The sequence below is a fragment of the Pseudoliparis swirei genome, chromosome 13 (genome assembly GCF_029220125.1).
Source record: "Pseudoliparis swirei isolate HS2019 ecotype Mariana Trench chromosome 13, NWPU_hadal_v1, whole genome shotgun sequence".
Lineage (NCBI taxonomy): Eukaryota > Metazoa > Chordata > Actinopteri > Perciformes > Liparidae > Pseudoliparis > Pseudoliparis swirei.
The window spans coordinates 16,544,423-16,558,941 of record NC_079400.1 but is presented as its reverse complement, the minus strand read 5'-3'; the positions used below and the strand labels follow the sequence as shown (position 1 = coordinate 16,558,941).

Below are 14,519 nucleotides of genomic sequence, written 5' to 3'. Positions count from 1 at the left end.
ATCTCTAAATATTAGAATATCATGAAAAAGTATACTAGTAGGGTATTAAACAAATCACTTGAATTGTCTAATTAACTCGAAACACCTGCAAGGGTTTCCTGAGCCTTGACAAACACTCAGCTGTTATAAATCTTTTTTTTACTTGGTCTGAGGAAATATTAAAATTTTATGAGATAGGATTTTAGAGTTTTCTTAAGCTGTAAGCCATAATCAGCAATATTAAAAGAATAAAAGGCTTGCAATATTTCAGTTGATTTGTAATGAATCCAGAATGCATGACATTTTTGTTTTTTTAATTGCATTACAGAAAATAAAGAACTTTATCACAATATTCTAATTTTCTGAGACAGTCCTGTAATTATACTCCCACGCTGCATGATTCTAAAAAAATAATTTTGCTAAATATTCTCTGAGAGATGTTGTCATTTGAGAGGCAGAGTGGGATAGGCCGGGTGATGGGGGGGCCATTGTGTGCTAGTGTCGGCCACAATGGAACTTAACACTTGACAGAGCCAGGGCTTGTTGTCAGGAGCTGAACTTGATCCCGTCAAGTTGTCCCCATTGAATAGCTATAAAGAAAAGGCTTTGACCTCACGGCTGTGCCGGCTCTATATCAGGTCAAATATTAAATCTCTATTCACTGGATATTCATAATAAGAGGACTGCTGTATTTGTGCTTTGCTGCAAACTTGTTTTGACACCTAAGTGGCGTTTTCCTCAAATTCTCATCAGGCTATATTGATGTCATTGATAACATGGAGAAATAGTGAGTGCCCGCTGTCACTTGTCCAGACGACCCGTCCATACCGCCCAGACAGATGTCTCATCCTCGGAGGCTTGTCATCCTCGTCAACTCGGGCCTTTCAAAGCAGACGCCATGCCTCACAAACTGTTGCCCTGCAGACCACAAAGGGGGCTTCACGTTACCCACGAGGGGCAGCCGGTAACTTCAGATGGATAATCCTTGGACCTGGTAAACCGGTCTTCAGCAGGAACTGCTGTCTAAACCTTACAACCCTGAGCCATGCGTCATTGTGTGTTGATTGGGCGTGCATGTGTGACTCCCCACAGGGCAAATCATTATGGGGTATGTTCAGTATTTTCCACCTCCGTATGTTAACTCATCTGCTCTTCCAAAAGGGAAGAGCTAAACAAAACACCATCATACTTAAATGATGTTCTTGTCTAAACATCTGTGGCTCGTTATAAACAGGTCCAGCGCTGGAGAGGAGATGCGTGGCCTGAAATCGTTGTGATTGTAGTCTTCATTCTTTACTGTCTTCACACATGGCCTGAGTGGATGTCCTTAAAAAACACTGCCAGAATGTAGCGACAGGTATCTCCTCAAAAGCTTGTAAAAACCCAGCGGTTGATGCCACGCCCCCCAGGTGTTTTGACCTCAGATGACACATCACAGCCACCATACAGGCCAGGATCTTCATGGACAACTGTCACCCTCTTGTCGCCCCACTGATCCGTGCCAGTATACCCGGCCTCCCCCTGGCACTAGAGGCTACATTTACAGTGGAAAAATATAGTATATTTTTTGTTCCCCCATGTTGAGATGGTGGGTCTGGAATGTGTGTTTGGGCAAGGTTTTTTTTTGCGAGGAGTGTGAAAAAACAACAGAGCTGTAAACACCGAGTGTATAGACCCAGACTGGCTTCTTTGTTCCAGATGTGGAGCAGGCACACACACACACACACACACACACACACTATTAGTGCAGCTCCAGCCGGAGCACTGGGCTGCAACCCAACATGCTGCCTCTGACCCTTAGCATGTCCATCAGCTGCTCCACCTGCATCTGTGTGGACAGGTTACACTGCGTGACTCTGAAGTCTATAGGGACTTGTGTGTGTGTGTGTGTGTGTGTGTGTGTGTGTGTGTGTGTGTGTGTGTGTGTGTGTGTGTGTGTGTGCGTGTGTGTGTGTGTGTGTGTGTGTGTGTGCGCGCGCGTATGCGTGTGCGTGTGTTTGTGTGTCAGCGCCTGGCAGTCGAAACATACCAAATGCGCATTTGTGCCGCAACCAATGCGGAGGTAGAAATGAAAACAAATGTATAATTTAGATACATGACCGAAACCTTCTCTGTAAATAAAGCCGTTTTGAACCGGATGCGGCGCGTGACACCGCGCCTGCGTTCCGGTTACATAATGATTGGCTTACACGCGCGTATTCCGGTTAAAGGATTGCAGACGAGGCATCGATATTCAACCAATCAATTAAAAGTGTATACGGTCTAACTCATCGGCGGTTGGCGATGCTGCATGTCATCCGCTGTCTGGCAACAATTACGTCAATGATGAATTCGGAGCTCGAGCCAAGAGACACACTCCTCCGTTTCCCACGAAACGTTGGTGTTCACTTCGAAAAACGTTCCAAGTGAACGTTGGAAAAACACACACAAACTATAGTTTGTGTGTGTTTTTCCCTCATTTTATTTATTTGATTATTTATTGAATAGCTTGATGTTTGTGGGAAGCTTCAGCTTTAATTAGGCCGATTTTTCTTAGATTTTAAATCAACTATTTGGCTTTTAGTTAGAATTTTCCAATAAAAACAATTCAGGTAACGTGTGTCAAAATAAATATTTAAAACAGAAGAAATGTACAAGGATTAATGACTTTATTTACTTGGAGAGTTGCAGAGAAAAATGCAACTTTTTTTTCATGAAATTAAATGTGCAAAGGAACTGCCTTTTTTGTTCCAACACTATTGGAAATTAATTATGGTCATTCAATATTGTATTATTAAATTGTATTTTATTCGTGGTTTCAAAGACAGATACATATAGAAGCACAATTTAAAGGAATTAAAAGTGTCCAAGCTAATTGCCCTTTTATATTTACACATGCAAAAACAGCAGATTAACATTAATATTTTGATTACAGTCTACAATTTGCTGGCTAAAAATGGAAAATGTGTCTAATTAATACCTCAAAAACATTCATTTTAATAAGGAAACAAAACATTTCAAATAATGTCACCCTTTTTGGAAATTGTGAAATCTTAATCTTAATTTAAATCTTAATTTAAATGAGCAAATACTAATAAAAGACATATATTTCGATAATTATTGGAGAAATCACATCAATCAAACGTCAGTCCACATCAACAGACTGCATTTGCATTTAATGTATGTATATATATATACTCAATCATCAATAAACTGGTCAATCAAATGTAATGCAGATGCCTCATAGAAACAGACCATATAGAAATAATCTCCTAAATCATTAAAATAAATATGTGTCTTTCTTTTCTGATCCGCAGTAAAGGGTGATGTGTATGTGCCGCTTCACACGTGAGTGACGTACAACGTAACGCCGGTGAACTCTTCGGGCCCTCGCGCGCCGCGAGCGCACATGCACGTATGTCAGCGGCAACGTGGCTGCACTTGTGGAATGAGACGCCAGCGCGCAGACATCAGTTCTCCTATTGGCGCCTGGAGGACAGATTAGGCCGCTCATCTCATCCTCTGCTCGGCGGTGGCTCCTCCTCCGCCCCCTTCTTCTCTTTCCTGAGGCAGAAAAAGCTTACATCATATGTGTGTTTGCATTTGGCTTTGTTGATGGGAAAGTATTGGACAACAGGAGGCGTTGGGCATGTGGATCGTGTTCCATATATATGACACATGAGGGGGGAATGCAAAATGATTGACCAATCAGAATGGCTTAAAAGCAAAGAAGGAAATGGCTCCATGTGGATGGAATATTCATCATATACAAAAACATTAAAAATCAGAACAAATCATTGAAAATCTGTTTTTCACATGGTTAGAAATGCACACGTGGGTTATTGTGCAGGTATTTTCAAATTTTCTCACCGCTTGTCCACCTTTTAATGCATTTCTGGTGGGATCATTGGGGTCAAACCACACTCTCTCCCTCAGACCCATCACGGCATGCGCTGGTGAAATGTGGCTCTTTATATTCGCGTCTGTCATATGTGGTGAGCATAAACCTGTGATAATAAATCCTGGCATCCTGTTTCGGGGGTCGTGGACTGTCAGTCTGAGTCAGGGCCTCGGCTCGGGCCCCGGCTACACAGGGTTACTTGTAAAACATGACGTGCCGGTGAGGAAGATCACAGCCACGACAGTTGCCTGGGAATGTGCTCTTGGTTTGTACACACAAAGAATGCTGTCACTGCATCAGAGCTGCGTGATGGACAAACTCGACTGGCGTGTGTGTATGAGAGTGAGTAAGAGAGAGAGAGAGAGAGAGAGAAAACACGCACCTATGTCAGACACACCTCTGCAGATGTACACATGCAGCAACAGCGACAGTTAGGCGCCAATGAGTCTGTGCCGCACCAGGAGTCAGACGGTTTTCAACATCATCCCCTGTGCGTGTATAGCGCACGGCGATGGACCCATCCCTGCTCTGTGACTGCAGGGCTCGCCTTTGTTCTTCACCCACAGCGATACAGACGTAATTACAAGCCCTAAAGAGCCTCCTTGTTTTCCCTGCTCCCTCGTTGCCTCATACACACCCCTCGTGCCCACCACACCTTTCGGGCCCCCCGCCTCACTTTTTTTGACAGATCTTCATGGACTCAATCCTTTGCATTCAGCGGTTGGTATATAGTGCCTCACAGGAGAGATAGAGCGAGAGAGCTGCACACATTTGCCCCATAGGCCTCATGTGTCTTCAAAGCATTTGTGTTTATCTTCATTTGGCCTCCCTGATCTCATTCATCTGTCAAAAAGTGGGACTTTTCTGTGAACTGTACACCCACAAAAGGTTGTTTTTCAACATGCGTAAGACGGGAGCGAAATGCAACACCTGCTGCTATTGCAACATCAATCTGTCACCGTGCCAACTGTAAATGCCATATCGCTATACAACCCTGTATCACAAAAATTACGTTCCCCCAGACCTAAAATGCAATTTGCAGTTACGTTTGACTGAAACGTATTTCTCTCCAAATTACGTTTGACTGAAACATATTTCTCTCCAGATTACGTTTGTATTTGACGTATTCTAATTACAAATACGTCTCTAATCAACGTATCTTTGCCGGTTGTTATCTCTCTTTTCTACAATGCTGTTATGAATTGTAAAAAGCGTCCTCTAGTCTTATTTATTATTATGTTATATGTTGTTTCGCCTGCGTATTATGACAGCAATAAGCGTTGTAACGGATCATATGAATTGGCGTGAAGACTTACTGCTGGTGACTCTCCTTTATTTTATTTTTTTAGGTGACAATACATTAATTAAAACTCGTAAACTATCACCACGTTAACAGAGTTAGTCCCATACGGGTCAAATCAACTATTAAACTTGTTATAAAATGCTCATCTGTCCGTAATCTATACCATAAAGTTCGCATTTTAACCTAAAAAAAGTGCGCTTCGTTTTAACCTTTCAAAATAAAAGTCCGATTTATCTGTTAAGCGGAAGTAGTATAAAATGTCTATATCTATTCAAACAATACAATATAAAAGGCATACATCAAAATCAATAAGGAAAATGCTAAACAGTCAAACAACTCAAAACAATAAACCCTTCATGGCGTTATTTACAGGCATGTTTACTTCTCATCAAACAAAAAGAGCAGGTATCCGGAAAAATCTGGGAAATAATTTGGGAATTGTTAATAAAACATGATTTACCCTTCAACTTCCACTGATATGCATGCAAACTAATACATCGTTTCACACACACACACACACACACACACACTCAGTGCGTTTACATGATGGTATAATTCGAATCTTGCTTTAGTCGGACTATGCTATCTTTTGGGGGATCTGCTGTTATCCCAATATACATGGCAGTGAGTAATTCGAATCATTGGCCGAAAGCATGTCATATCCGATACGATAGGTGGCGCTGTTTTCATTACAACTCGTGGTGATACAGCCATTTCCGCTTGACCTCTTCACCACTACCAACCACAACATTTCGAGAAAGATGGCGAACAGAGAGCAAGGCGAAGCTACATCCCTCTATTATTCTTCCATGGTGTTAATAGGAGTACAGCGAATGCAAATGGCGCTATTGGCTGAGTTGATAACGGAGAGAAGACGCCGTCGCCGAAGGTACACGGAGAATTTAATTTATCGTCTCTTTCGACTTCCGGGTCACGACATGGGAGGATGGGAGGGAGGGAGGGCGGCGGGATCTCGAGCATGCGCAAAGACGCAAAGTCCAGTTCCGAATCAAATTCACCGTTACATGCCGCGAGAGTCGAATTATCAACTGGATCGGACCGAGCTATCCAGGGGTGTTAATCGGATCGAAGTCGGACCGCACATAGTCCGACAAAGGTGTTTACATGAAACGGATAATTTGATTTTAGTCCGACTAAGCCAATAATTCGATTGCATGTAAACGCACTGACTGACAGAAACACACAGACACTCACATACGTACACACACACACAGGCAGAGACACACACATACTCACACACACAGACACACACTCTCATACACACACACTCTTACACACGCACACACACACTCTTACACACGCACACACACAGACAGACACACACTCACACACACACACACACACAGATTGACAGACACACACACACACACACACTCAGACACACATACAGACACTCACATACATACACACACAGGCAGAGACACACACTCACACACACATCCACACACGCACATATACACATGCACACACACGCATACTCTGCAGACTGACCCTTGACCTCCCAAGTGTCTCTCAGATATAACCCTACTGCTTTATATTAAATATATTATATCTACCTAAATATAATACTTTGAGGTCATGAGGGGAATTCCCTCCAAAACCTTCACAAGAGAAAATTATCACCGTGCCAATAACCCTTGTATGATCCTTAAAACCAGTCTTTTAGTACATTTTTCATACTTTCAATCAATTTAAAGATCTGGATTCTTTTCAGATTCAAAGAGGGGCCTCTGAATATGAATACCCTAGAGTTTTGGACCAATAGCTCTGAGCTAAGGGCCCCAAAAACAGGTCCAAAGGGTCAAAGTGTTTTGGAGGAAATTTCACCCCATCACCTCATTGTAGGCCCTGTCCTGAGTGTCTGTGTTCAATTTGGGATTTCCAGGACAAATATTTAGGAGATTATGGCCATTTTTGCACTTGTCAAAAAATATGCAAATTTAAGAGAAAAGGGCCCAATTTGACCCTGTTTTTGGGGCCCTTAACTCAGAGCTATCGGTCCAAAACTCTAGGGTATTCATATTCAGATGCCCCTCTTTGAATCTGAAAAGAATCCAGATCTTTAAGTTGATTGAAAGTATGAAAAATTAACTAAAAGACTGGTTTTAAGGATCGTACAAGGGTTATTGGCACGGTGACAATTTTCTCTTGTGAAAGTTTTGGAGAGGATTCCCCCCATGACCTCAAAGTCTTATATTTAGGTAAATATAATATATTAAATATAAAGCAGTAGGGTTATATCTGAGAGACAATTGGGAGGTCATGGGTCAGTCTGCAGAGTATGCGTGTGTGTGCATGTGTATTTGTGTGTGTGGGTGTGTGTGTGCGTGTGTGTGATTCTTCCTGTGTTTGTATGTATGTGAGTGTCTGTATGTGTGTGTCTGAGTGTGTGTCTGTGTGTGAGAGTGTGTCTGTCATTCTGTGTGTGTGAGTGTGTGTCTGTCTGTGTGTGTGTGCGTGCGTGTGTAAGAGTGTGTGCGTATGAGAGTGTGTGTCTGTGTGTGTGTGAGTATGTGTGTGTCTCTGCCTGTGTGTGTGTGTACGTATGTGAGTGTCTATGTGTTTCTGTCAGTGTGTGTGTGTGTGTGTGTGTGTGTGTGTGTGAAACGATGTATTAGTTTGCATGCATATCAGTCGAAGTTGAAGGGTAAATCATGTTTTATTAACAATTCCCAAATTATTTCCCAGATTTTTCCGGGTACCTGCTCTTTTTGTTTGATGAGAAGTAAACACGCCTGTAAATAACGCTATGAAGGGTTTATTGTTTTGAGTTGTTTGACTGTTTAGCATTTTCCTTATTGATTTTGATGTATGCCTTTTATATTGTATTGTTTGAATAAAAATAGACGTTTTATACTACTTCCGCTTAACAGACAAATCAGACTTTTATTTTGAAAGATTAAAAGGAAGCGCACTTTTTTTAGGTTAAAATGTGAACTTTATGGTATTGATTACGGACAGATGCGCATTTTATAACAAGTTTAATAGTTGATTTGACCCGTATGGGACTAACTCTGTTAAGGTGGTGATAGTTTACGTGTTTTAATTAAAGAAAGAAAATAAAGGAGAGTCACCAGCAGTAAGTCTTCACGCCAATTCATATGATCCGTTACAACGCTTATTGCTGTCATAATACGCAGGCGAAACAACATATAACATAATAATAAATAAGACTAGAGGACGCTTTTTACAATTCATAACAGCATTGTAGAAAAGAGAGATAACAAACGGCAAAGATACGTTGATCAGAGACGTATTTGTCATTATAATACGTCAAATACAAACGTAATCTGGAGAGAAATACGTTTCAGTCAAACGTAATTTGGAGAGAAATACGTTTCAGTCAAACGTAACTGCAAATTGTATTTTAGGTCTGGGGGAACGTAATTTTTGTGATACAGGGTTGCGCTATATCAATGCTGCTGCTGTAAATAGCCACATAATTTCATTATCTCATTATATAATATCATTCCATGTATGAAACGTGCATCCACGATATGAAAATGGCTTCTCAGTCTTTTTTCCCTTTTTTTTCTTTTTTGGTGACTGAACATTTTGACCATGAAGATAATTTGTGGCTTAGTTCAGGCGGCTCGGTGGAGGCCTGCGGGGAGCAGAACAGCCTCCAGAGGGCCTTGGAGAGGGCTGCTGGCTTCAGTAGCAGGCATGGGCAGGACATGACCAAAATGACAGGGTTGGCCATGGAGCTCAACCCACCAAACACTGTGCTTGTATATTCACTGCACAGTATGTGATTTAGCTGAGAGGAAATGTGACAGAATGTATTGAAAATATAGTCATAATAGCTGGATCTCCCCTTTTTCTCTCCCACTGTTTGTCTTCTCCACCTGTAGATGAGAATGAGTCAATAGAGACTGAACCATGGAGGCCATGGTGCTCTTTCAGCCTGGTCACCATGTTCTCTCCCAACTACATGCAGTTGTTTTGCTGACTCAGTAATGTGTCCCACAATCCCTTCCTCTTTTGATAGGTTTATCGTTACCATATTTTTAAAAGCCTGACATTTAGTGTCTCATTTACAACTGACATCAAACCCCCTTTTGGATCCGCTTGTTATTCTTGTCACATTGAGTTGTATATATTATATTGTAATCAAACACATGATGTATATTCTAGCATTGATCCATACTGCGATTTTTCATGCAAATCTGACAGTGAAGTATATTTACTCATGTCCTTAAGGGATTTTCCTGAAGTGTATTTGACGATGAAAATGTGAACATTTGCTCCACAATTTAATTTTAAATATCAGAAAATAGTGTTCTGAGTGATGGCGAGATGTTGACTTCACCATTAAGCTCTTTATATTAATAGTTCATCAGAAGGCACCATGGAGGGAAATTCTGTTCCAATACACTTATAAATTTACCTGCACATTATTTCTTTATTCATTTAGGGTTTCTAAGAAACGTTGTGACTGAAAATGAAACTTAATGAACTTTATAAACGAAACTTACAAATAAAATTTTACATTACATTATAAGAGCTCAAACTTTTTTTATTTTGATTGTGTAAGCTCATTATTAGCCATTTTCTTCTCTATCATATCAACATTGCACATATTCTGTGACCTAATTATTGAACCCTCTTGAAACTGAATTAAATTGGCACAATATCAAATAAATTCAAAGTTAAATAAATCTATCTAGCTATGATTTTCATTACGTTATCCAACATTCTAAAGCATGTACATGTGTTCAGGATATTATTATTATTATATTAATACACAATATTAAGCATCGCAACACCGATTATAATAAAAAATGTTCTACATATGCCCAAATCATGTCATAATCTACAAAGAAGGAGGTCCCCGCTGGCTGCAGAGCTGCATTCTGCATCACATGTTAATAAAGTTTAATGGAGGAGCTCCAGTGACAGTTGGCTGCTGGAGACCAATCAGAGAGCTCGCAGATGGATGCCAGTGAGACCGAGGATCTGCAAGGCAGAAGAAGGTGTTTGTGTGTGTGTGTGTGTGTGTGTGTGTGTGTGTGTGTGTGTGTGTGTGTGTGTGATTGAAGAATCATGCGGGCGCCTCCAAAGATGTAAAGAAGGATCCCTCTCGCGTGTGTTCGATGCTGTGGGACCTCCTAAACATGGAGCATGCAGGCGCTAACTCACTATTACGGCGGGGGAACTAAACTCAAGAGCAAAGCGTTTGGACGCGCGCGCGGATTCGTTCCAAGTTGTCCTCGCTGCCCGACAGAGCCCATGAACGCCTCTTCAGAGCGACGGGGTTTATGGACTCGCGTATATTAGCTAATGATGTCTATGGGGTTCGTGCCCGGCAGTCTGAGCGCCTCAGATCCCTCCAAATCGGCCTTTCTAGAATTTGGCCACGGACATCCGGCACACCAGCAGCTCTCCCCTGGACTCTCTCACATTTACCCCGTCCATGGCGCGCATGCTGCCGCGCATTCCCAGCACGAAAGTCCTTTTCCCGGCAGCGCGTCGTATGGCCGCTCCCTGGGCTACGCCTACCCCGCCGCGGCGAACACTTATCCCCAGTCTGCGTACATGTCCTACCAGCACAGCAATCACAGCAACAGCAGCAGTCTGGCCCACAGCAGATTAGAGCACACAGGTATGTGGCGAAGTCCAATCGAGCCGGACTCAATTGTTCTATCATGGCTATACAATTAGGATATGCCCTGAAAAATGTTTTTACGCACAGAGCGCTGATTGACAATTTGGCATTTTGATAATGAGAACAACAGTGAAGTTCAAGGTTTAGTAAATGAACAAATACTATGTCCCCCCCCCCCCCCCCCCCCGTCATATAGTATGTGATAAATTAAAAGTGTAAGTTATATGCATGCGTCAGCAGGTCAGTAATGTCCAAATAAGGCCTGTACATTCAAAACACCTCCTCCCATGCTCCCTCTTTACCACTCATGTTATTCAATAAAGACAGACGGTGCCATTAATGTTATTGACCATACTGTTTAATTGGTGATTCCACTTATCTAGTTTTACCCTCAAAGCATGCATGTGTCATATGAATCCCTCCATGTATGGCCATGTGATTTGGGGACGCTTTATTTAAGATGATAGCCATTTGATAGCCATTTGAAATACTTTTAGGTGTTCACACTATGCAGTGCAGGGCCTGTCGACCACGACATGTATTGTTTGTCTATATGTCAAAATTAAAATATTCTTTTGTTCAATCGACAAGACCGCGACAAGTCCACGGCCATCGAGAGCCGGGACGTTCGTCTCAATGGCAAGGGGAAGAAGATCCGGAAGCCTCGGACCATCTACTCCAGTCTGCAGCTGCAGGCTCTGCACCAGCGCTTCCAGCAGACCCAGTACCTGGCCTTACCGGAGCGCGCAGACCTGGCGGCCAAACTGGGACTCACCCAGACTCAGGTGGGCCTTCCACTAAGCCAGCGGGCCCGAATGGATCCGGGAAATTGTCGAGGATTTACATGAAATATTGTTGTCGTTATTGTTGTTATTCTTATCTTATTGTTATTCCTATTATTCTTATTATTTGTATTATTGTTATTATTATTATTCCTATTATTCCTATTATTATTATTATTATTATCAGTAGTAGTAGTATATTTGTAGCATTATTCTTTTGGGGGTTATTATGAATAAATGCTAATGCTAATAATGGGGGAAATTATTATTATTATCATTAATAGTAGTAGTAGTAATAGTATAGCTGTATATTTGTAGCATTATTTTTGGGGGTTATTATTAATAAATGCTAATGCTAATAATGCGAGTAATTAGGAAAGTTGCACTTATAATAATTCACCTAATATTCCCCCTCAAACAGCATAACTGCATTTTATATTGGCTAATTATAGTAAGATATTAATCGTTTTTTAATTGATCGAACTTAAAACATGGAGAAATGTATGAGAGAAAGTGGATGTTGAAATCTGGAAAGGGAAACCTCTTAATTGCTGTATTATGCAGGATGACAGCGCTGCAGGAGATCAAATGAGAGACCAACTTGTTGTGATTTGTAACTTGATCCTTTAATGAATGTCTTATTTACTGTACTTATTTTTCATGCCTTTATTTCCTTTGTCGAGCCAGGTCCTCGAAGGTCTTTGAATGCAGCATGACTGCAGTTCCAAAATTATCAGAATAATTATTTATTTTTTATTTATAGAAGTAGGGACATTTTCTATGTTATAGCAAACAAAATGCAAATTAAACCAGTTATACTCAATACTAAATTTATTTACAATTATTTAAAATATTATTATTTACAATAACTGTATTTGTTATTGCCGTTGTTGTGTTTAACTGCAATTTCACTCATTCAGAATGCGATTTCTCGAGCAGTAAATGTTTGGAAATGCTGAGATCTTGAAGAATGGGAATAATTCTATACGCGCATGTGTGCACATATATTTTTGGAGAGACAGCAGGTGCACGTGTCACTGTCAACGTATCATTCTCCACTGGAACAAAGAAGTCTTCAGATGTCGCTGCCTAAAGTAGTTTGACTTTTTGTTTTACATTTTAAGAATGAGCAATAAACAAATTAAATCTACTCTGTCATCTGAGCTGCTTCCTCAATCTCAACAATTACCTCGGTCACGTGCTGCCTTTCGTGCTGTTGTTGTAGTTTTTTAAGTGTTTAAATTGAGCTTTTTAACGCATTTTAACACCATCGCCCTCGTGTAAAACAAATAAATATGTATTTTATTTTGAAATCAGCCGAAATTGGCTTAGATTAAAAACACGTGAAAGTATTGTGAAATAAAAACGGTCCCCAAAAGGCGTTGGAGCTGTTTCTATTTCACAAGAACACATGTCGGTCTCGGTTGGTTGCTGTCACACTCATGCACCATTACTCTTAGAGCAGCGAACAATAGGAGAGTTCAGTTTTAATGCCACTCAGTCGAGTGCATCCGGGGATTTACATAAACACAAAGAAGACTCAAATCTGTGAAGTGTATCGAGTTTAATTTGGTGGAAAGTTTTGCTGCGCTGACAACAACAAAAGCCATTTGCGGTATGATTTTCCTTTTTTTATGACTGATTGTTAACAGCAATAACAGTGATGTGCATTTTCTCTCTCTGTCTCTTTTTTTTTTAGGTGAAAATATGGTTTCAGAATAAGCGATCCAAGTATAAAAAGATCATAAAGCGAGGCAGCGGATCCGAGGGCGAACATCTCCACAGCACCAGCTCCGTGTCCCCCTGCTCACCCGGGATGCCCCCGCGTTGGGAGGTCTCCGTGGCCAACAAAGGAGCCCAAATGCACCCAAACAATTACATGACCTTCGGCCACTGGTATCCCAACCACCTCCACCAGGACGCGATGCCCAGGCCTCAGATGATGTGAGTGGATTGAGATGCAGCCCACGGGGCTCGGCTCCAATGAACTTGCTGGTTTGCTCTCGAGGCCGTCTCTTTAGAAAATGTACTGAATTGTGTTCAAATGTGTGTTTTTAAGATACCGTGTTCATATTATTTGTGTTCTGTGTGCGTTTTGAATACAATTTTTACAGCAGAAATATTCGACAAGGCGTCAAATATATTTTTTCGATTTGTTTTCACTGCAACTTCTCACTTCCTTGGAGTGAGTGCAGATTACCAAGAGACTCTGCATTTTTGTTAAAGCATTTAAAATGATTGTGTGCATGGATCTACGTGTTTAGGAAATGAGTTTCAGCTGCATGGTCCACATGCTGTGAGCATTATGCTAATAAATGGCTGTTGGATGGATATTATGTGCACTCAAAGAAATGACTCATTGGATGAACTCAATTAAATTGTTGGCAGGTTTTCCATCCAATAATTATATGCAACTCCAACTCAAATTTAGCACATCAGTGCAATAAAATGTAATTAAGTTAGTCCAACTCATTTGTATCAAATACATCTAAAATAAAATAACTATATTCATTAAATTTAATTAATTTGTGTTTGTCCAACTCAAAATATAAACTAACTAACTCACAAAATATGCAAAATCCACACAAAAGGAACGCCCGGACTGGGAATTGAACCCACGGGCCTCTGGCTGTGAGGCGACAGTGCTAGCCACTACACCACCGTACAGCTCTGAAAATGTCGTCACCTCATGTAAACAACTGATTTTCAGCTGGCGCATGCGCAAAGGGTAGTCCTCAATGAAACACATTTATTTTGAGTTGATATGCACACCATCTAACCTAAATAAATCTAATAAATGAAAGTATTCATACATTTTGTGTTACACCCATTAAATATAAATATCTATTTTTGTAATTGATTTATTTAAATGTATCAAACAATATTTAAATGTCTCACCTCGAAGAAGGGCTTGAATCGTTTTTGTGAGTGTAACCTAAATAAATC

At 40.9% G+C, this 14,519-nt stretch overlaps 1 protein-coding gene across 1 annotated transcript; it reads left to right on the top strand.

Annotated features, from left to right (window-relative positions):
• Positions 1-10,240: 10,240 nt before the first annotated feature.
• dlx4b (distal-less homeobox 4b) lies at positions 10,241-13,906 on the top strand. The gene is made up of 3 exons (XM_056429677.1): positions 10,241-10,788; positions 11,383-11,576; positions 13,273-13,906. Exons 1-3 carry the CDS (start codon positions 10,467-10,469, stop codon positions 13,519-13,521), a joined length of 765 nt encoding a protein of 254 aa, XP_056285652.1. The 5' UTR covers positions 10,241-10,466; the 3' UTR covers positions 13,522-13,906.
• The last annotated feature ends 613 nt before the right edge of the window (positions 13,907-14,519 follow it).